The sequence below is a fragment of the Sminthopsis crassicaudata genome, chromosome 4 (genome assembly GCF_048593235.1).
Source record: "Sminthopsis crassicaudata isolate SCR6 chromosome 4, ASM4859323v1, whole genome shotgun sequence".
Lineage (NCBI taxonomy): Eukaryota > Metazoa > Chordata > Mammalia > Dasyuromorphia > Dasyuridae > Sminthopsis > Sminthopsis crassicaudata.
The window spans coordinates 346,902,339-346,926,672 of record NC_133620.1 but is presented as its reverse complement, the minus strand read 5'-3'; the positions used below and the strand labels follow the sequence as shown (position 1 = coordinate 346,926,672).

The 24,334-nt window shown below is 35.2% G+C and overlaps 1 protein-coding gene across 8 annotated transcripts in view; it reads left to right on the top strand.

The window, feature by feature from the left end:
• LOC141539027 (beta-1,4 N-acetylgalactosaminyltransferase 2-like) overlaps nt 1–23,842 on the top strand; it is a 58,212-nt gene extending 34,370 nt beyond the window's left edge. For 6 of the 8 annotated variants that reach the window (XM_074261233.1, XM_074261239.1, XM_074261232.1 and 3 more), the window contains 7 exons: nt 12,092–12,129; nt 12,457–12,637; nt 14,058–14,144; nt 15,414–15,601; nt 17,582–17,722; nt 20,578–20,797; nt 21,850–23,842. In XM_074261233.1, coding sequence (XP_074117334.1) covers nt 12,092–12,129; nt 12,457–12,637; nt 14,058–14,144; nt 15,414–15,601; nt 17,582–17,722; nt 20,578–20,797; nt 21,850–22,061 — 1,067 coding nt within the window. In that variant the 3' untranslated portion in view covers nt 22,062–23,842. The remainder of the gene's footprint in view (nt 1–12,091; nt 12,130–12,456; nt 12,638–14,057; nt 14,145–15,413; nt 15,602–17,581; nt 17,723–20,577; nt 20,798–21,849) is intronic. The other 2 variants (XM_074261235.1, XM_074261234.1) reach the window with 1 other exon arrangement.
• Nucleotides 23,843–24,334: the final 492 nt, after the last annotated feature.

The following is a 24,334-nucleotide window of genomic DNA, read 5'->3' as shown; positions in this document are numbered from 1 at the left end:
TGAGTTAACACACTGCTTTAAGTATCTTTGCTTCAAGTACACTTTTGTAGAGTTCCAGGACTCTACACTGTCCAAATTTGCTGTAGCTTTCCTTACAAGTAGCAAACAACTTTTATGTTTTTTATGTTAATCTTCAAGCCAGATTTTACACTCTCCTTTTCACCCTCATCAAGAGGCTTCTTAATTCTTCTTCACTTTCTGCCATTAGAGTGGTATTGCTGCATTTCTGAGACTTGGTATTTCTCCCAGAAACTTTAATTACAGCTTTTGATTCTGCCAGCCTGGTATTTCACATGATATAATCTACATATGAATTAAATAAGGTGACCATACAGCCTTGTCACACTCCTTTCCTAATCTTTTTTTTTTTTTTTTAAGGTTGATTCTATTTTTAATGGTTACTATTTGACATTGTAGTGTCTAGGAAACTTTTAATTTTTAAACAAATAAAATTTATTTTAATGCTCATGTCAGAATATTAGTGCTTTCCCTGCTTCCTACCCTTCCTTTATACTGCTCTCATCACTACCTTCTTTCCATATTAGTCCTTTTAGTTAGGGAAAGACACAGTTGGAAGCAAACCAAAGTGGATAAAAAAAATTACCTTGATGTCGAGGAGTTATTGATCCTAGAGATTCTATACTGCTTGCCTCCCACATTGGTATAAGGAGATATTTTGTAAACTACTTTATAAATGGGCATCATTAATTCATGTAATAAGCAAATAAAAATTTCATAGTGCTATTATTCCCATTTTACAGGTGAAGCAACTGAACCCCAGACAAGGTTTATAACTTATTTCTGTAAACTAATTCAAGTAACATTTAAGTACTCATCAAAGTCTCATTCAATTGACTCTTATTCTTGGGTCAATTGAATTTTATCAATTTTATTCTTTTTTATTTTTTTATTGGACTACCTGCCAGATAGGGAAGGAGGTGGTGGGAAGAAGGGGAAAATTTGCAACAAAAGGTAATGCAAGGATCAATGTTGGAAAAATTACCCATGCATATGCTCTGGAAATAAAAAACTTTAATAAATAATAAACAAGGAAGGAAGGAAGGAAGGAAGGAAGGAAGGAAGGAAGGAAGGAAGGAAGGAAGGAAGGAAGGAAGGAAGGAAGGAAGGAAGGAAGGGTAAGGATCCTTTAAATGGGCAGCCACAGTGCAACAGGAGATTGAGTGGCCCAGAAGTAATCTCTGTGGATATAGGACTGCCCTGTGGGTGGGATCCTGGCCATATTGAGATAGCTTCATAATGGGTGACGGCTCTCTAGCTAGTTGGCTATGTGTGTGACCTCACAGGCCCTTTATAAGCCCACTGCAGTCAGCAAGTCGCTCTCTTTAACCTGGCTCCCTAGCCTGGGGTAGCCGAGCCAAGCTGATGAATAGCCGAGAGAGGTAAGGAGTTTGGTAGTGAACACATGGATCTTCAGACCAGGTGTTCACTAGGGAGTTAACAAGTCAGGGCATTATGTGAGTAGGTATAATAAAGGCTTTTAAGTTTACATGTGCTGTTCTTGAGCAAGTTATCGGTTATTACACTATAGATTCAAGAAATTGTGGCCAGAGACCTTTGAAGGCCTCAGAGGAGGCAAGCTGGGTAAAGTTGACACTGCAAAGGTCAGTGGTCAAAGGTACTCTGTTGGGCCTAGGACAGACTGGTAATAGTAACTGCTAGGAAGGCATATTACAAATGGCACCCCCACGTTGGGCGCCAAAATGCTGGAACTCTGTCTTCCCAGAAATCAGCCGGAGTCAGGATCACTAAACGTCTTTATTCTTGATCTTTTACGGTCAAGGTCAGGGGATTAAATCTAGCAATCTCCACACACACCTTCCTCCCTCCAATGCCACGAGAGAGACAACAAGAGTGTCCCAGTTTCCTCTTCCTCCTCCTACTTCTCCCACACACGTCACTTCCCCCTTTGTCCCACCAATCAAGTCAGCACAGAAAGCTGAGGAGGGTCAACCTTCAAACAAGTTAATAGGGAACCCTCCAATTGGCTATTAGTCTCATTAGTGCTCCATTATCCAAGTGCATTTGCTCAGTTCTAGCCCTTTATAAGGAAAGAAGGAAGGAAGGAAGGAAGGAAGGAAGGAAGGAAGGAAGGAAGGAAGGAAGGAAGGAAGAAAGAAAGAAAGAAAGAAAGAAAGAAAGAAAGAAAGAAAGAAAGAAAGAAAGAAAGAAAGAAAGAAAGAAAGAAAGAAAGAAAGAAAGAAAGAAAGAAAGAAAGAAAGAAAGAAAGAAAGAAAGAAAGAAAGAAAGAAAGAAAGAAAGAAAGAAAGAAAGAAAGAAAGAAAGAAATGGAGGGAGGGAAGGAAGGAAGGAAAGAAGGAAGGAAGGAAGGCAGGCAGGCAGGCTATTCAAGTCTGCCCTTTCTATACAAACCCATGTGGCTAATGAGAATCATTGATGTTGGAGAATACACTTAGAGAGAGTGTCACAGACAGATTCAGAAGCAGAGGGGAATCCTCCTCAGATTGAGGTATGTGTGGAAAACGTTGTATTGCATGTAAAGAGAAGCAAGAATCAAAAGTGAGAGAAAGAAGATAAGCCTTTTTCCAGTTTAGCCTCTCATCTATCATAAAAGAAGTTGTAAGAAGGTGGTATGAGTTGAAGTTGACATTCATGGAGATTGAAATTAAGGAAATGTAAGATTACACATAAGCCTGAAAGCTGCCCCACTGGAATTCAGGCAAAACAACTGGCATATTTTTTTTTTCTGAGGCTGGGGTTAAGTGACTTGCCCAGGGTCACACAGCTAGGAAGTGTTAAGTGTCTGAGATCAGATTTGAACTCGGGTCCTCCTGAATTCAAGGCTGGTGCTCTATCCACTGTGTCACCTAGCTGCCCCTGGCATATTTTTGTTAAGGTCAGTGATAAGTATTTCAAAGATGGTTCCCAAAAGAAAAAAACAGAAACAACTGCCTAAATGTCCTCTCTAGAGATTTCCTTGAATAAAGAAAAAAATAACTCAAAACAAATTTACTCCAGAAAGAATCACAAGCGAAGAGGGGGGAATGGGAAAGGCACAGGGTGAACCAATTCAGTTAGTTACAATAATATTTTGCTAATTCACTGTTCTTTGCTGAAGCATCTATTTATACTAATAATGTCTTGACTAAAACACACCCTTCTCATTCTTCCAGTGCTTCATGTATTATAGCTGTACAGTAAGATGATCTGGCCCAATAACTCTGAAGCCAGGCTTTTATTCTGACTCTATTATTACTTTTTTTAAAAAAAAAATTCATTTTGAACTTATATACAAAAAAGAACATTTCTGTTTACACAGCATAACATTAAAAGAGAATTCAATCTAAAACCCTGAATTTTCATTTCATACTATTGACTTTTTTTAACTATGTAAACTACTACTCATCATTTTCAAAGCTATCCTGACTTTTTGTAGATTCTTCTAAGTTTTTAATGTTCTCTGCTATGCCCTTTTTGTTTTCCTCCCTCCCCATTCCATCCTAGAAAACACTAACAATAGACATAAATATGTGAGTGTATATAAAGGATCTATATATAAAACCATGTTATGCCAACACATACTTTTATTTTATCAGTTCTTTTTCTGGAGATAGATAGCATTTTCCTTCCTTGGTTCTTTGGAGTTGATTTGAATATTTATGATACTCAAAATGAATCAGTCATACTGAGTTGTCCTTAGGACAATATTTCTCCCACTGTGTGCAACATTCTTTTGATTCTGCTTATCTCACTTTTCATTATTTCATGTAAATCTTTCCATGTTTTTTAAGTCAAGTAGCTTATAATTTCTTACAGCACAGTAATATTCCATCACAATCATATACCACAACTTGCTTACCCGTTCCCCAATTGATGGTCATCCCTTCAATTTCCAATTCTTTGTCACTACAAAGAAAGCTGTTGTAAATATTTCAAAATATATAAGTTCTTTTCATTTTTCCCTAGTTACCTTGGGAAACAGACCTAATAGTAGTATTATTGGATCAAAGGATATAAGTAGTTTAACAATTCTTTGGATATAATTACAGATTGTTTTTCAAAATGGTTGGATCAGTCCACGGTTTTGCCAACAGTGAATTAGTATTCCAAATTTTCCATATCTCTTCTAACATTTGTTGCTTTCCCCTTTCATTATTTTAGCCAATCTGGTAGGTATAAGATGATGTCTCAAAGTTGTTTTAATTTGCATTTCTCTAATCAATAATGGTTTAGAGAATTTTTATGTGAATATGGATAGCTCTGATTTCTTCACTGACTTTTCATAACCTTTGACCACTCATCAGTTAGGTAATAAATTATACTCTTATATATTTAATTGTGATGACATTGAATGAATTGATTAGTTTAAGTAGAGTTAGGATTTTGATTATATTGGCTACTCCAGTGAACAATTACTTAAGTCTGCATTTGCTAAAAAGTATTTTATAATTATCTTCCTGAAGTTCTTGAGTTTGTTCTGGCAATTATACTCCCAGGTATTTTTTAGTGTCTATAGTTATTTTAAATGGGGTATCTCTTACCATCTCTTCTTGTAGGGGTTTGTTGGTGATATATAGAAATTCTATGTGATAGTTTATTTTATATCCCACTACTTTGCTAAAATTATTAATTAAAATTCAAAATTTTAGTTGAATTTTTAGAATTTTCTAAGCATTATCTGCATCCTATTATCTACAAAAAGAGATAGTTTTATCATCTCATTGTCCATTCTAATTCCTTCAGTTTCTTTTTTTCTATTATTATTGTTGCTAGCCTTTCTAAAAATATATTTAATAATACTAGTAGTGATAGGCTCCTTTGTTTCATTTCTAATCCTACTTGGAAGACCTCTAGCTTATACCCATTAGAAATAATGTTGATGATCTTAGGTAGATGCTTCTTATCATTTTGAGAAAATATACATTTATAACTGCTTTCAACTATTTTTAATAGGAATGAGTGCTATATTTTATCAAGAGCTTTTCCTACATCAATTTACATAATCATATGATTTTTGTAGATTTTTTTCTATTGACAATCAATTATGTTAATAGTTTTTCTTATATTAAACCATCCCTGAATTCCTGGTATAAATCCCATTTGGGGGGGGGGGGGCAGCTAGGTGGTGCAGTGGATAGAACACCAGCCCCAAATTCAGGAGGACCCGAGTTCAAATCTGGTCTCAGACACTTAACACTTCCTAGCTGTGTGACCCTGGGCAAGTCACTTAACCCCAGCCTCAGAAAAAAATAAATAAATAAATCCCACTTGGTCAGAATGTATAATCTTTGTAATATATTGTTGTAGTTTCATACCTAGTATTTTATTTAAAACTTTTGCATCCATATTCATTAATGATATTGGTCTATAATTTTCTTTATTATTACTTAAGTGTTGTCATTTTCTGGAATGTTAGCATGCTCTTAGATCATCTTTTCAGCACCATGGTCAGAGGTACAGGGAAGAACAGAAAATTATGAGCTCAGCCAACACTAGAGCAACAATTGTTTGTAGTTGAATTATGCTTTTTGCCATTGGGAACATATGGGGATGGTATGTTGTATGATTATTTGAGAATGTTATTGTACCTGTAGACAGTTTGGAGATGGGCTTGATTAAAAAGCCATTTAATTGCCTGGAGTTTCCCAAGCAAAGTTTCCCCTGGTGTCGGTATATCATCATGCTTCTTGGGTTTCTTGTTCAGTGTAGTAAAAAAGCAGCCAGCAGCCAGGGAAGAGAGAGAGAGAGAGAGAGAGAGAGAGAGAGAGAGAGAGAGAGAGAGAGAGAGAGAGAGAGAGAGAGAGAGAGAGAGAGAGAGAGAACCTGAAATGTATGGTATTTTGTAGACACTTTTTGCATTAGATTCAAAGGATCAGAAGGATATGAAGAGAAGAGGAGGCCTTTTCAGAAGTAGCTTTGGCTGTGTGTCTGACTTGATGTTTTTTTCTGAAACCATTTCACTATTCTAAATATTTTAGAGACATAATATGAAATATAAGGAATGCTCATACCCAGGTAAGGACAAAGATATGAGTAACTGGAAAATGTGTGTAAAGTTGATTTAGGAAGTAGGAAGAATAGGACAGTACTAAGAGTCTTGGATTTTAAAACAGAAGATCTAGGTTCAAATTCTCGCCTTACTACTGGTGGGATTTTCAGTAAGTCAGTTAACCTTTTTAGATGTTAGTTTTTTCATTTAAAAGTGAGGAATTGGACTACTTTCTCAGATCTTTTCCAACTCTATATTTTTTGATCCTATGATTTTCAAACGGAGAAGTGACTTGAACAATTCTATACTTGCTTTAATTCTTGGATCTAAAACAAAGCTAAACTCCACATATAACATGGGGGTGTTATTAAAATGACTCCAAGGAAGGCAAAATAATGATCTTTAGTCTCTTTCCTACAATTTTTCATGAAGAATGATTTTATTTTCTGCCAAGAGAGGAAGCAGGAGAAAGAGGAAAGAGATTTGGCTATTCTACTCTCCTTGAGGTGGAGAGGAGTAGTGTTGTTAATGGTTAATTAAATGTAGAAAATTAACATTATTTTTCAAAATTTTGAATCTGAATTTCCTCTGCTCTTCCCCTTATCCTTTAGAACACAAACAATTTGATATAGATTGTATACGTATAGTCGTGCAAAACGTTTTTGTATTAGTCATAATTGCAAAAGAACAAAGAAAAATAAACCAAGAAAAATAAAGTTTAAAAGATACATTTCAATCTATATTTTGATTCTATCAGTTCTTTCAATGGAGGTGGATAGCATTTTTCATCATAGGTTCTTTGGAATTGTCTTAGGTACTGCTGAGAATAGCTAAGTCATTCACATTTAACTTCATATAATCCTGCTGTTACTATATATAGTGTTCTCCTGGATCTGCTCACTTCACTTTGCATTAGTTCATGTAAGTCTTTCCAACATTTTCTAATAGCATTCTGTTCATCATTTTTTGTAGCACAATAGTATTCCATCACAATGATATACCACAACTTACTCAGCCATTACCCATTTGATAGACATCCCCTCACTTTCAATTCTTTGGTACCACAAAAAAGAGCTGCTGTAAATATTTTTGTATATGTAGATCCTTTTCCTTTTTCTTATATTTCTTTGAAATACAGACCTGGTATCAATTTGGGATGTGACGGGGCATCTGTAGAGACAGTCATATGATTATTGTTGGTTTTGTTATTGATACAATCAATTATACTGACAGTTTCCTAATATTGAACCAGTATTGCATTCCTGGTATATATCTTATTTGATTGTAGTTATGAACTTTGTAATCTAATGCTACCATCTCTATTTATCTAATATCTATTGGATACATATTATCTCTATCTATTGTGATCTAGTACTATTAAATTTTTTACAACAATATTCATTAGGGAAAATATTCTGTGGTTTTCTTTCTCTGTTTTTGCTCTTCCTGGTTAGGTATTGACATCATATTTGTGTCACAAAAGGAATTTATTAGAACTCCTTCTTTGCCTCTATTTCCAAATAGTTTATATGCTATTGGAAGCAATTTTCTTTAAGTGTTTGACAGAATTTACTTATGAATCCATCTGGTCCTGGGGATTTTTTCTATAGAAAGCTCATTTATGGCTTGTCCAATTTCTTTTTCTAAGAATTGTGTTCTATTTCCTCCTTTTAAATGCATTAATTTATTTTAAATTTAAATATAAAATATATTTTTGATAATTGTAATTTATTTTTCTTTCTTTTTTAAAAGCAAATTAATCAATGGTTTATCAGTTTTGTAGAGCTTTTTAAAAAATAAAACCAATTCCAATTTTTAAAAATTGGTTCAATGTTTTTCTTACTTTCAATTTATTTATCTTTCTTTGCATTTTTAGGATTTCTAATGTGGCATTTAATTGGTAATATTTAATTTGTTCTTTATCTAGTTATTTTTAGTTGCATCCCAAATCATTGATCAAATTTTTCTTTATTTTATTTATGTAATCTTTTAAAAATATAGATTTTTCCTGAAGTACTGCTTTGGCTACATCCCATAAATTTTGGCATATTGTTTCATTTTGTATGTTATCATTTTCTGTAATGAAATTACTAAATATTTTATGATTTTTTTCTTTGAATTATTCAGTCTTTAATATTAGATTATTTACTTTCCAATAAATTTTAATCTATGTTTCCATGACTTTTTGTTGATTATAGGTTTATTGCATTATGATCTAAAAAGGATGCATTTAATATTTCTGCTTTTCTGTATTTAGTTCTGAGATTTTTTTAATGCTCTAATACATGGTTAAGGTCTAATCCTTTCTATTTTGATTTAATTTTTCCCAGAGATCCATCATTTCTAACTTCTCTAAAATTCTATTCATCTTCTTAATAATAAGACTTATCTTTATTAGACTTATATATTTATGAGAGAAGAAAGTTGCAGTCTCCTACTAATATAGTTTTACTGTCTATTTTCCTCCTATAATTCATTTAACTTTTTCTTTAAGAATGGGAATACTATGCCATTTGTTGTATATATGTTTAGGATTGATTTTATTTCATTCTTTATGACTTCTTTTTTAAGCAAAATATAGTTTCTCTACTAGTCTCTTTTAATTAGGTTTATTTTTGCTTACATTTTATCTGTGATTATGATTATTATTCCTGCTTTTTCTTTTTTTCAACCTTAGCTGAAGCATCATAAATTCTGCTCCAGCTTATTATTTTTGTTCTGTGTCTCTGTTTCAAGTTGTTTGTTATAAACCCCATATTTTTGGATTCTGGTTTTAATCCATTCTGCTATATATACATTTTCATTTTATGAGTGAGTTCATCCCAGTTACTTTCAGAATAATGATTACTATATATTTCCCTTCATCCTAATTTTTTCCTCTTTACTCTCTCTCTCTCTCTCTCTCTCTCTCTCTCTCTGTCTCTGTCTCTGTGTCTCTCTCTCTCTCTCTCTCTCACACACACACACACACACACACACACACACACACACACACATACACACACACACACACACACACAGTCCTGTCCCTCTTCAAGTCTGCTTTGCTTCTGACCCCTGTATAAGTAATAATTCCTTCTCTTTTCAACCTCTTTCCACTAATTTCCCACAGGATTTGAAATGACCAAATGTCTCATGAAACTATGTTCCTTTTTGCCTTTGAATCTTTCCAGTGTTGGTGGGATGGAAGTGGTAGGAATACTCAGATTTGAGCATTATAAAACTTACACCATTAATTCCTTTTTTGCCTTTCCAAAGAGAAAGCACAAGCCTTTCTGCTAGTAAGCTGCAATTTATGTTTATATTCTAAACAAAGAAGGTTATCTAAAAATAAATTTGAATAGGGATCCAAGAATTATCGATTTAGAATTGTAAAGTGCTCATTTAATCCAATCTATTCAGTTTACAAATCATAGAATTAAAACCCAGGGAAATCAGAAGGGTAATTTGAACCCAAGTCCTATGATTTCAAAGTCAATAATACTCTTTCTACTACTCTATGCTGCTTCTCAGTATAGGAAAAATAGAGCCAGGAAGATTTCACTACCTTCTTTTCCTCAACTCTCTGCAATTTGATTTCTATTCCTATCACTAAAAGTGATCCGAGATCACTAATAATTTCCTTATTGACAAATCCAATTTAGCTTTTTTAAGGATTTTTTTCAATCCTCATTCTGTTTGATTTCTCTGCCTCGTTTGATTGTCTTATCAGTATTTTCTCTTCCACTGACTTCTGTGATATTTCACTACCAGGTCCACCTCCCACAATTCTCATTATTTCTCATGTCACTCTTCATGTCACTCATTAAATAAGGGAGAAGAGAGGCTAAGGTTCTGGCTCTACCCACAAATTTCAGATTGATCTACTAGTCCTCCTATCTTCAACCAAAAAAAGAGAGTTGTTGAGTTTTCTTGGCAAAGATACTGGAATGGTTTCCTACTTCCTTCTTCAGTTCATTTGACAGATATAGAAATCAAGACAAAGTAGGATTAAGTGATTTGCCCAGAGTCCCACAAACTAATAAGTGTCTAAAGAACTACAGCTCCTCTTGGGTCCAGGGTCACTGGTCTATCTACTATACCACTTATCTGTCCTAGACAGGAGTATCTCATTCTTTTCAACTGGAGCATAATAGAAGCTTTTTTTCAGCTAAAGCAACAGCTCTTAACTCAGAATTGGGGGGGGGGGTATCTTTCCTTTCAACTCAACTCTCAAGCTCTTGGGTTATTAATCAATCACTTCTTGACAAGAAATAGGTGCTTTTTTTTACTGGTGCTTTTGGAGAAGTTATATCTCTTAAAAGCTATTTGCCTCTGTGACTCCACACTTCCTTAGTGACAAGTATTTTTCATCTTGCAAGCTCCTTTGGAATCTTATGTAGGTGAGAGGTTAGAGAAAATTGAAAGTGCACTCTATGCCCTCAAAGTAGCTCATTGTCTTCTTGGCTTCTTCCTGTGTATTACAGCCTTTCACTCTTCCTAGTATAGGAAATGTCCATTTTTGCATCTAGAAGCTTTCTTTACCTTTTGGTACCTCTGGTTCTACAGTTTTTTGTTTTTTGTTTTGTTTTGTTTTTGGCTGAAATATCTCTATGTCCTTCTCTTTCCATAAAAATAAGGAAATTAAAGGCCCAAAGGATACCATCACCTCAACATTCTCAAACTCATAACTTTAGTCTTCTTTGCTGCATCTCTCTCTCTCCTCCTTCCCCAATCAATGTTCTGGTGCTGTTAAGTGTCTCTGAAATGTCTCTTAGATCCATCCTGTCATTTTCACTTCCATTATAATCACCTTAGTTTAGGTTCTCAACTCTTTTTGCTTAGCATATTATAATAACCTTATAAATGATCTGTTTACCTACCATCCAATCTGTCCTTATAACTGTTCCTTGTATAATTCTCTCTTCTCACCTCGGAAACCTTCAAAAACTTTTCATTGCCTTTCATGGCCTAACTTAAAATGTTAGCATCCCTACTACTCCCATCCCACAATTCCTTGATCTGGCATTTGAGGCTAAAATCCAACAAACCTTTCCAGCCTTATTCCCTACTAACTTTTCATTATGTGCTCTACAATACAACCAAAGCAGGCTATGAAACTTTCCTCCTCGCTCCAATCTTTGTTCTCTTTTTACCTTCTCTGGGTCTTTCTTCCCACTTTCTCCCATGTCTGAAATAAATTCTTCTCTCATCTCTGCCTGGTAAGTCCCTCCCTTCTTTCAAGAATCTTCTCAGGTGCCATCTCTTCCATGAGAACTTTCTTTTTCTCCCTAAGTTTCTCATAGCATTTTCCCTCCAGTTTCTCATAGCATTTTGCCTGGAAATCTTTCCTGTATCACATTCCTTTTAGTCTCTTAATTATTGTGCCACTATTAAACGGGGCATCACTTTATCTTTATTGCCTGTAAACATACCAGTGGCTCACTCTCCTTAACCAACACCTAGTCCTTATCTCTCCTCTTTATCCCCCTCCCACAAGTCCTTTTGAATATCATTCAAAGTCCCATACTCTTTTCCTCTGTAGTAACCACAGGGAATTCAGAAATTTAGCATTTTGACAAATCTACCAAAAAATATTCACAGCAGCTCTCAGGGAAAATCGGAGATTGAGGGGATGCCTATTGATTGGGGATGGTTCATTAAACTGTGATGTGTGTTTATAATTGAATATTATTGTTTCATGGAAAATGATGAGCAGGATGGCTCTCAGGAGGAAAAAACCCAGGAAAGTCCTCCATGAACTCAAGCAAAATGAAATGTACTGTATATAAAGTAACATCAATGTGCCAGGGTGACCAGTTGTGAATGACTTTGCTATTCTTAGTAGTACATTTATCCATATCTGTGGTGCTTAAAGCTTGGGGTGGGGGGAATCTTGGAAAATTAGTAGAATTTTTATATTCATTGAGATAGTGAAGACATTCCAGATTGAAGGAGAGTGGCTTGAGCAAAGATATAGGGATATATTGAAAAGATGAGAAGTTTTATGTGCAGTCGGAGAAATGCTTAGTCCTGTGCATCATTCAGTATCACCCCTGTCTAACTTTGAGTGGAACTAAAAACCATCTGAAGAACCACTAGTATGTATTTTGATATTTCTTTCTCCTTTTCTATGTTTTCAAGGCCTGAAGTTTAATGGAGCCAAAGTACCATTGTACAAGGTCAGTATCATTTCCCTCCTCCTCTTATAGCCCTAAACTTTTCATGTCTTGTCCTCTTCCCATGTTCTGTTTTATCATCTTCTTACCAGCCTCAGCAGTAAAGAAAGCTGAATCCCAGGTTGACTATTCAGATATGAATCAAGTAGCTTTGAGGATTCAGAAGATATCTACATTTCCAGTGTGTGTGGGATGGGGAACAGCAATTTCCAGCCTCCAATCTTCTCTATATTCTACAAATCCCACTATAAGAACACCCTGGATATTTATCCATTTCTTTGGAAGGATTGTCCAACAATCAAATTTAACATCTGTTTCCTCACTCCCCAGGTCACCCTGAAGGCCTTATTAGGGACCTTGAACACTCTTTCTGACACCCTAGACAATGAAGTCCTGGGTAGAGGAGAAAAGAATCTGACCATATTGACCACTTCCCAAAATCGCCTGAATTTCATCCTGCAGCATTTGACGTACACAAGCACTATCTACAAGTCAGGAGCTGTGGACATTGGTGAGATCCCCTCACTTGATCCCAGAATCATTTGGGAAAGAAAAGGCAACAGTTAGGACTCTCAGAGACTGTCTCCTTGAAGGAAAAAATATCAATCTAAGTAGGTAGAGAGAGAAAATGGATATTCTTTTGCTCTTGGGTCATGCTACAGATGTTCTGCAAATGGCTCTTTCTACTTAATGTGGTCTACACAGTACAGTGCTCACAGAACAAACTCTAGAGAGAAGGAAGTATGATGCCTTCAAAGATCTGCCAAAGAGGAAGGGGAAATTTTTTCCATCTTTCTGTTTGACCCCTAGTTAGTATATTACAGTGCTTTCTGATTTTTGAACCATATCTGTGATTTCATAGAACTTATTCTATGACATGGGTTTTGAAAGTTACCTGAATAGAGACTGACTAAATCAACACATGCTAATTTTTTCTTTTTTCTTTTTCTTCTGGCTTTTTTTTCCCTTTTGTTCTGATTTTTCTCTCCCAACATGATTCATAAATGTGTATTTAAAAAAATTAATGTATATGTATAACCAAAAAGAAAAATATTAAAAAATTGTTTTACATGTAAGTGTGAAACAATAAAAATATTAAATAAAAAAAATTTTAAAGAGAAGAATTAAGAAGTTAAGTACTTCTCCAAGGTCACAAATTAAAAAGTATCAGAAACAATATTTAAACATAGATGTTTTCCCAGAATTCCTAAGAATTCCTGAAGTTGGATATCCATTGTGCAACAATGCTTCTTAAACTCACTTATGATGTCCTGAATTTTCATGGTTTCTTTCCATAGAATATTAGACAGCTGTCATATTAGTAATAATTTTGGAGGGAGAGAGAAGGTATGAAATTTGTCCACACCTTTTATTGAGCACAATCTTATGCTGAGAAAGAGTTCATTGCCTCCAGATGACCCCAGTCTGACAGACAGAAAAACAGATATAAACAGAATGATGTACAAGAACAATTGTAGGGGCAGCTAGGTGGCACAGTGGACAGATTACCAATCTGGAATTCAGGGACCTGAATTCAAATTTGGCCTCAGACACTTAACACTTCCTAGCTGTGTGACCCTGTGCAAATCACTTGATTCCAATTGCCTCAGCAAAAAAAACCACAAAAACAAAAAACAAAACAAAACAAAAAAAAACAATGGTACAATGGTAGGCATGAGCAAGAAAGGGGTTATTCTGCCATGATCTTGGGAGGGAGGGAAGCAGAGATCTATAGAAACTAAGCCATCTTCTCAAGGTCATAAGACAAATAAGACAAAGTGAAGTCAGAAGTCCTGAATTCCAGACATGAGCTCAATCTTTATATCTTCTGTTCCCTTATCAATCAGATTTCTTTGAGATAGAGTAAAAGGATGCTGCTCCCCAAAGCTAAAGAAAGAGGTCCTACACTGACTTTCTCTTTCTTCCTTCAGTGAGTATTGAGTTTGGGAGCTCAGTGGCTAGATTTCCTGTGAATATTAACCAGCCCATCATCCCCAAGTTGTTTGACCCTGGACCAGGTAAGTCCTTTGTCCCTTTAACTCCATGTAAATATGTAGAGTAGCACCCCAGAAGTGGCTTGGAAATATTCTAATTCATGTGGTTTAAATATCTAAACTCATTTACAAGCTGCTGCTCATCTTCAGCTTTATTATTTCACTTATTAATCTATTCATCTCCCACTCTGCGGGATGGTGGCAGTTACAAAAGCACAAAAAGAAATAATCTACCTTCAAGGAGATTATACTCAAAACATAACATGAATATATCATGGGGGGTAAAGGGAATAAAGGAGATTTGTTTGAAGAAAGAAATAACACTAACATGTAAGACAGTCAGAGAAGACTTCTAGGATGAGGTATCACTTAGCTGAACTTTGAAGAATGATAAGGAAGGAATATGAAGGATGGAAGTTGGGAAGGAGTACATTCCAAGTATAGGGATTGGCTTGCACAAATAGTCCATCTTGGCTAGAATGAGGAGTACATGAAGGAATCCTTTCCTCAAAGATCTTCCATTCTTCTTTGGGGGGGGGGTGTAGAGGAGCAATATGTACACAGATAAATAACTGTAAAATGGTTAAAAAGTAAATATGATTTTTTCCTCAAAGAGACAGTCTCTGAGAGAACTTTAACTGGTGCTTTCCCTGAATGTCCTACATGTTAATGTTATTTTTTTCTTCAAATAAATCTGAGCTCTCCCTTGTTCCTTTTACTCTGCATGATATATTCATGTATGTGCTGAATGTAAGTTCCTTGAAGGTAGAGATTATTTTCTTTTTTGCTTTTGTAACCTCCACCATCTAGCAGAGTAGAGATATTAGATTAATAAATAAGACAATAAATTAAATAATAAAACAAAATGAGCAATAATCTGTAAATATGTAAATGAGGTAAATATGGGAGAAGCACTTGTAGACAGAGCAAAATCAACAAGTTTTTATTAAGCTTCTACTGTGTATTAAGCACCATGCTGGGCACTAGGGATTAAAATACAAAAAATCTTGATTCTCCAAGAGTTTATATTCTAATGGGAAATTTGAAAAAGTCTCAGGTGTAAGGTTGTACTTGACTTGAGCTTTGAAAAAAACTAATGATTCTAAAAAATCTAAGTGAATAAGGAGGATATTCCAGACATAGATAGCCAAGGCAAAGGCATGGAGGTGGGAGATGGAATATTGTGTGACAAAGGCAAAATCCAATGGCCTTTCACAGAAGGATGGGAGTTATTGAAGAGATGTGCAGTAGAGGAATAAGAAAAGACAATGAACTCTCTTTCTCATTCTCCAGAGAGAAAACTCAAGAATCTGGTGACCATTGCTACTAAGACTTTCCTCCGTCCCCACAAACTCCAGATTTTACTTAAAAGTATCCGAGAATTTTACCCAGATGTGACTGTGATTGTGGCTGATGACAGTGAAAAGCCAGAGAAGATCAATGACAATTATGTGGAGCATTATATCATGCCCTTTGGAAAGGTACAGATCCTAGGGACCAGAGCCTGAGATCCCCAAGAGGCAGGAGAGCTACAGCACCAAATCTTACCATAGTTAGGGGATAATATAGCTGCTTTTATAACAAAGTACAAGGCTAAAGTTATGAAGATAGAAAGGGTTGAAGACTGTTTCTAACCCTGAGAACTGGCTCTTTTCTCCCTCTACCTACCCTTCATAGACTGAGTAAACATCATGTCCAAACCCTTATGCATTGTTGGTGGAATTGTGAAATGATCCAACCATTCTGGAGAGCATTTTGGAATTATGTTCAAAAGGCTATAAAACTGTGCATACTCTTTGATCCAACAGTATCCCTACTAGGTCTATAACCCAAAGAAATTATAGAACAGGGAAAAGGATCCACGTGTACAAAAATGTTTGTACACTTTTTTTTATAGTGGTAAGGAATAAGAAATTGAGTGGAAAATGAAATTGGTGCATAAATTGAAGAATAAATGAATAAGTTATGGTATATGAATGTAATGGAATATTATTGTTCTATTTTAAAAATTAGTAGACTGATTTCACAAAAGCCTAGGAAGACTTACATGAACTGATGCTGAGTGAAGCGAGCAGAATCAGGAGAACTTTGTACAAACTAACAGCAAAACAATGTAATGATCAACTATGATAGGCTTAACTCTTTTCAGCAATGTGGGGATCCTTAGACTTGGGATAGAAAATGCCATCTGCATCCAGAGACAGAACTATGGAGACTGAATGTGGAACACAACATAATATTTCCATCTTTCTGTATGCTTTTTATTTTTTGTGGTTTTTTTCCTTTTTGGTATGATTTTTCTTGCACAAAATGACAAAAAATGCTTTAAAATACTGTATATATGTACATATATAACTTATACCATATTGCTTATTGTCTTGGAGAGGGGAGAGGTAAAGGAAGGAGGGAGAAAAAAAGTGGAACACAAAATATAACAAAAATGAATATTGAAAATTTTTCATGTAGTTAGAAAATACATATATTTAGAAAAATAAAATACTATTGAGGAAAAAAATCATTCCTAAATTGGCATTAATAATGTGGTTAATCTTAGGGTTGCTATAAAATTCATTTAAGCAATACAGTTTTTCTGTGCTTTCTTCTAGGCTTTCTTTTGTTCTGTGGTGATACACACAGATACGCACATGTATGTGTATATATACACATATGTGTATATGCATGTGAATACACATGTATACATGTACACATATGCATGCTACATTGTGCATATTTCTCTTTGTCAGTTTTTTGTCTGGAAGTGGATAACACCTTCTTTCATAGGTCTAAGTCTTTCCGTGTATTTCTAAATCAACCAGCTCATCATTTCTTATATCAGAGTAAGAGATTATCATAGTCATATACTATCTGAAAGATTGTCTATCAAAATCTTTTCCCAATTTTCTGCTTTCCCTCTAATCTTGGCTACATTAGTTTTATTTACACAGGAAATTTTTAAATTTAAAATGAGTGAAATTATCCATTTTATATTTTTAACAATGTTCCTATCCTATAAAGTAGTTTAAGAGCTGATATTGCCAAATCTTCTTCCTTTACATATTTTCCTCTTAGTTTCTTTGAAATTCTTGACTTTAGTTCTTCCACATGAATTTTCTCATTATTTTTTCTGACTGAGTAAAATAATTTTTAGTAATTTAATTGGGATAGCATTGAGTAAATAGATTAGTAAAGTTGACATTTTTATTATATTCACTTTATTTACCTATGAACAATTATTATTTCTCCAATTATTTAAATCTGGCCTTTTTTGATAAAAAAAAAGTGTTTTATATTTATGTTCATGTAGTTTGGATTGGGCTAGATATCTTCTAAGGTTCCTTCCAGCTCTACATCTCTGATCTTGTGATTCTTTTTCTAGCTCAGCCAATGTCCAGTATCCAAGCTCTGCAACCATCATTCCAGACTTTTCTGAGTTTTTGATTCATGTACCCTCTCCTTCACAGGGTTGGTTTGCAGGCAGGAATTTGGCTGTGTCTCAGGTCAGCACAAAATATGTCCTGTGGGTGGATGATGACTTTTTTTTCACAAAAACAACCAAGATTGAGGCACTGGTAGATGTTCTAGAGAAAACAGAGATGGATGTGGTAAGAAATATTTGCTGTTTCCTTCCGCAATACCCCTGAAATCTGTGAAGTCTGCAGGTGGAGGGTGGGTACACTCAGCTAGCTTTTTCTTAGTGGTGAAAACCCTAGACTGAAGGTATAGCCAGAAGAACTGGGTGTGAGTTCCAATGATACGACAGAATTATCTTGAGATCTTGAGAAAGTAATTTAACCTTTCTTTGCCTCAGTTTTCCAATCCCTAAAGTGGAACAATAATCCATCTGCCCTACCTATCTCACCTGAATGGAATATAGATAAATGCATTTCAATTCAATAAGCATTTATCAAATATCTAATGTGCCAGGTACTGTTCAAGACTCTGGAAGTACAAAGACAAAACAAAATAGTCCCTGGTCTCAAGGACTTTGCATGTTATTTAGAGGAAAAAATAATATGCAAACAGAAGCAAATATAATTATATACAGAGAGATTTTCAAGGAAAGGCACAAGTATAATGTAAAAGACATTTTGTTAACAATAAAAAAGTGAATTCAGAGGGCATGATAGAATAGTAGAGAAAATAGGAATAGGAATGACATGGATGAAGATAAGGGGGCAATAAAAAGTAATCAGTTTCAGCATAGATAATCTGGCCATAAGGAAGTAGATTTTTATGATTTTCAGAATAGTATTGAAAATGTTGATTTGAATATTAATCCTCAAAAAAGAGGTAAAAGAGGGTAGATTAAGGGCAAAGAGTAGACACACAACAAAAGGGAGAAGTCCAGTAACCATGGACATGCCTAATGGTCAAGGCAAATTAGTGACTATGGAGGCATGAAACATATTTGAAATACTCACTGCATTCAGATCAACTCTGCCCCAGGATTTGCTCCAGTGAAGAAAGGGAGAGGTAGAACAGTAGTTGGGTGGGGTATAAAGGTCAAAAGAAAAGATTAGTAACACTTGAACATACAAGATTTGGAAGGAATGGCATTATGAGTTCTAATAGAGGGATCCAAGTTAGTGAAGACATATATCTATAATTTGAAAGGAAAAAAAGAAGAAGAAAAGAGGGTAATGATGCCCAAAAGTTTTAAGATGGAGATTCTTCATATTTTTTGTCATGTTCCCCTTTGGAGGTCTGGTAAAGCCTAAGAATAATTATTTTGAATGTATAAATTAAAATAAATAGAATTATAAGGGGAATCAATTATACTGAAAGAGTTATCAAAATATTTTAAAAATAAATTCCAGGTCCTTGAGTAAAGAATATTTGTTTCAAGGAATAGACAAGGGAAGGAAGCTGAAAGAGGTAATAAAATATAGTTCAGTCTTCTAATTGAAATAAAGGAACGCAAACATTTTGGAACATTTATTGAGGAATGGTCAAGGGAATCAATACAAGGAGCATAGTGTAATATCTGTTTCAATATAGAAACAGATATTGCCACAGAAAGATCATAATAGAGGTTTAATGGTGGAGGCAATGGATCATTAGCAATGTTGGCAGCTAGGTGGAGCACAGAGCACTTTATCTGTAGTCAGGAGGACCAGGCTCAGATACCAGCTGGGAGATCCTGGACAAGTAACTTAAACTCTCCCTGCCTCAGTTTCTTTATATATAAAATACAAATAATGAGGGCACCTAACTTCCAGGATAAAATAGTAAGGATAAAATGAGATATTTGTCGAACACTTTACAAACCTCAACGCTTTATAAAAATGCTAGTGATGATGATGATGATAATATTACCACAGTCTCAGGTATACAAGACACCATCCACCATTGAGCACCTTTCCAACACAACATCATGGTGAAGGGCCAACGACTAAAGTCCTCCACAATTTTTTTTTTTTTTCCTGAGGCTGGGGTTAAGTAACTTGCCCAGGGTCACACAGCTAGGAAGTGTTAAATGTCTGAGATCACATTTGAACTCGGGTCCTCCTGAATTCAGGGCTGGTGCTCTATCCACTGCGCCACCTAGCTGCCCCCTACCCTCCACAATTTAATGGCAACCAGAGTCATAACTATATCATTCCCTCCCTCTTTTCACATTGTAGCAATTTGGTAAACTTGTAGAGGGCTTATCTCAAATATGTCAGAAAGTTTCCACTGCTTCTTCCTGATTAAATATTATTCAAAATATGAAAATGATGATGATGCATACTCCAAATGCAACAGCCATATGCCCTCCATTGTCCAAAAACCAATTCAGGTAGACTGCCTTCCTCTTGTGCTAACACAGATTTATGCTGCAATGCATTTAGGTTTCTTGCGAACACAAATGGATAGGAGAAGAGTGTTATAGGAATGAAGGCACTAAGTAGTTTCTTCCAGACAATGATTTATTTAGCAACACATATATTTGCAGAAATAATAAGATCCAAGGCTCTTTCAGTCCACCAAGGTTACTGACCATTGGTTTCTATAAGTTAATATACAATTTGGAGGGAATGAAGAATATAGGGATGGAGATGACCCAATTTTTTATTGGTGAAAGGGAATGGGAGACCCTGAGGTTGGGGGGGAAAGGTTAGTTTTGTGATATTCTTTAAGTCAAGTGACTTTTGGAAAGGCAAGTAATTTTGTGACTTCTCCAATATCAGGTGACTTGCAAGCTGTTAAAACTTAGTTTCACAAATTGATGCATAAAGGCAAAATTGAATCACTAATGCTATTTTAATGTAATAGAAGGGAGGTCAGCCCAAAGGAGACTGAGGATGTGGTCAAGCTAGCATGGTACAAGCTGATAAATCAACAAACATTTATTAACCTCTCATGAAGATATAAAGACAAAAAAACATGAGGAGGTTTCCCAAGAGAGGCAAACTGGGTATTTATCAAGAGTTTCCCATTGCAGATTTTCTCTGATCTCTTCCCCACTCTGTCTCAGGTTGGCGGAAGTGTATCTGGGAATGTGTTCCAGTTCAAGCTACTGATGGAACAAGGTGAAGATGGGAACTGTATGCACAGGAGATCAGGCTATTTCCAGACCCTTGATGGCTTCCCCAGCTGCGTGGTAACCAGTGGCGTTGCCAATTTCTTCCTGGCTCATACTGAGAGCCTCCAAAAAGTTGGATTCGATCCCCGACTGCAAAGAGTGGCTCATACAGGTAATGGGGCTGGAGGGAGAAACTGAGAGTAGCCACAGATTAAAGTCAGATTAAACCACCTTCAAGCACTGGTTCTACTTCCAAGATATGCATCTTTTCTACCATATTCTATTATAAAACAGAGGCAGCTTTCAAAAGCACTCCAACTCAAGCTAAAGCAGTGTCGTGTTATAGAAAAGTCACTAAAATTGATGTCAGGAAGACCTGGATTCAGATCCCACCTCAGACACTTATTAGCAAGGTGACCTTGGGAAAGCCTTTAACCTGCCAATACCTCAGTTTCCTTATCTGAATTATTGAAGGGGAGAGTGTTGCATAATACCTTCTAACGTCCCTTCTAACTCTAAATCTATTATCCTATGATTTTCCATTCCCTTTTTTACCTTTTCTCATTCTGAGTCTTGACAATGTCTATTTTCCAGCTTGAGATATTCTCTATCCCCTTTTTTGACCAATTCACAAGTGGAATATTATATTTAATTTGGGGCACTGAATTTCAAAAAGAATATTTAGAAGTGGGAGTATATCTATCCAGCCCTTCCCTCTGAACCCATACCCTTCTTTCAGACCTCCCTAGACTCATCACATCCAAGCTCACTTCTTATTTCCATCCAATTTCCATTTCCCCCTTTCTCATTCCTCAGGTATAATGTATAGTATTCTATTCATCTCTGTCTCCAGGTCTGCATTTCTCATAGTGATGTATGTCCTTCTTCCTTCTAAGTAGGAAGTCCTTGACAGAGAGGAAAAGAAAGAGAAAGGGTGAAAGGAGAAGATGGGAAAGGAGAAGGGAAAGAATGAGGAGAGGCAATACATTCTGTCTTGGAGCTTATATTCTCAAAGGTGGGAAGAGTAAGACTAGGAGGCTGTGCCTGACCCTCAGAATGAGAGATTCCTGGGACAGAACTGTGCCTCGCCTTTATCATGAATTATTTCCCAGGATTCAACATTAGGCTCTGGTAAAGCAAGTGTTAATATGGCTTGGGAACTGGACCACTGAGGTCTCTGGCACAGAATTCACAGTATCTTCTCTATTTCCCTTCCCTTAACAGAGTTTTTCATCGATGGACTAGGGAGTCTTCGTGTTGCATCATGCTCAAATGTGATTGTGAGCCATCAGTCCCACACCCAAGCTTTTAACCCAAATCAAGCTGCCCTGGAAAAAACTTACCATAAATTTCGAACTAACACTCAGGATCAGATCAAGTTCAAGTTGTCTCTCCACTACTTTAAGAATTATCTCCACTGCTACACTCAGGCTTGAGGTTATGAGTAATGTGAAATGGGCTGATGAAACTGTTTCATGTACCTTATACCAGTTAATAGGAGAGAGGGTATAGAATGGACTTATCAGTTGACTGCTAGAAAAATGGATTAATTAATAAAAAAAAAGCAGCCATAGAATTGGTGATTTGGTAGGAAGGGCAATTGGATTAAGATCAATCATTCATTAGGATTATGAATCTATCAGTGGTCAAGGTAAATATAGAATATGACAATAATAATATTGATAATAAAGTTTGATCTTTAATATGTATAAAGTATTTTACCCACAGAAATCCCATAAGATATACAGTATTAGCATCCCCATTTTATACAGGGGGAAGAATAGGATCAAATTTGCTCAAAGCCACAATTATCTTTCTTTGATTTGAACCACAACAGACTTGTTGACAGAATTCTTGACATTTCTACCAGTAATTCATAATAGAGGTTCTAAGAATTCTTTTCTAGAAAATATGGAATAACTACAATAAAATATTAATGGATATTTGCTACATGGCCCATGTTTGCAACATGCCAATAACCTAATTATGTTGGCGTAGAAGTAGATATAATATTTATTGAGCATAATTTAAGATGCTACAATAATTTTATATTGTAAACACAATTTTTTATGTTTGAATAATGTCTCAAGCAATGGCTTCTTCTTTAAAGGATATTAGTAATTTTATGTATACTCTTAGAAAATCAGCTGAAAGTTTTCAATGATCCTAAGTCTAGATGTGGTTTTAATACAAAATCACTTTGATTTTCCAAGATACCATTTCCAAAATAAAGTGGCAGGATGCTCTTAGCACAGGAAGCCACTCTGATTTTTGCTATTCTGATTAAGAGAATTGAAGAAGGAACAAAGGAACATTGATCAAGATTTGGACTTGGTATAGTGGTAGTGGAAGAATTCTCCATTTGTCATTCAGATCACCTACGTCAAATGCCTTAATCTTTTCTGTGTTTCATGAGCCCATCTGGTAATATGGTGAAGCCTATAGATTCCTTTTCAGGTTAATATTTTTAGATGCATAAAAGAAAATATGTAGGATTATAAATTATATCATATTGGTGAAGAGAGTGGTCAGTAGCAAAATATTTTTTGAGGAGGGACAGGATGAAAGGAAAGAGAGAATAAATGGAAATGCAGTTAGCAACAGTAACTAAAACGAATTTTGAAGCAAGTTTCTCTGATAAGGACTTATTGTAAGGGTTTATTGCTCAAACATAAAGGGAACTGAGTCAAATTTATAAAAAAAAATAAGAGCCATGTTTCAATTTACAAATGATGAAAAGATATGATCTATACCCAAAGAGCTATAAATTCATGTGTATCCTTTGACCTAACAACACTACTATTAGATGTGAATACCAAAAGAGATTTAAAAAAAAAGGAAAATGACCTGTACAAAAACATTTATAGAACCTCTCTTCTCAGGGCAAAAAAATTGAGGGTATGCCCATCAATTGGGGAATGACACTTCTGGTGTGTGTTTGTGATGGAATAATATTGTTCTATGGCAAATGATGAGCAAGATACTCTCAGAAAAAAGCCAAACAAACCTGGGAAGTCTTTCATGAACTCAAGCAAAGTGAAATGTATTCTTTACACAGTTAATGTTCTCAGATGACCAGCTGTAAATGACTTTGTTATTCTCAATAGTACAATGATCCACAACTACTCTAAAGGACTTTTGATGAAAAATCCTAATCATACCCAGAAAAGGAAATGATTGTGTCTGAACAGATTAAAGCATATTCTCTTTCTATCTATCTCTCTCACTCTCTTTAATCTTTATTTTTCCTGAGTGTTTTTTTTTTCATTAAGGTGGGAGATCTATGTTTTCTTTTACAACATGACTTTTATGGAAATGTTTTTTATAACTTCACATGTTATTCCTTAATTGGGAGTAGAAATAAAGGAGAGAAACTGGAACTCAAATACAAAAAAGTTGTCTTTAAAAAATTGAGGGAAAGTGTTAAATAAATAAAATTTTAAATTAAAAAACCTTCATTTGCCATTGCCTTTTCAGGTTAAATGGAAATGCAATTAGCAACAGTAACTAAAATGAATTCAAAGTTTCTCTGATAAGGGTTTATTGCTCAAACATAAAGGGAACTGATTCAAATTTATAAAAAAAATAAAAAATAAAATAAGAGCCATGTTTCAATTTACAAATGATGAAAAGATATGATCTATACCCAAAGAGCTATAAATTCATGTGTATCCTTTGACCTAACAAGACTACTATTAGATGTGAATGC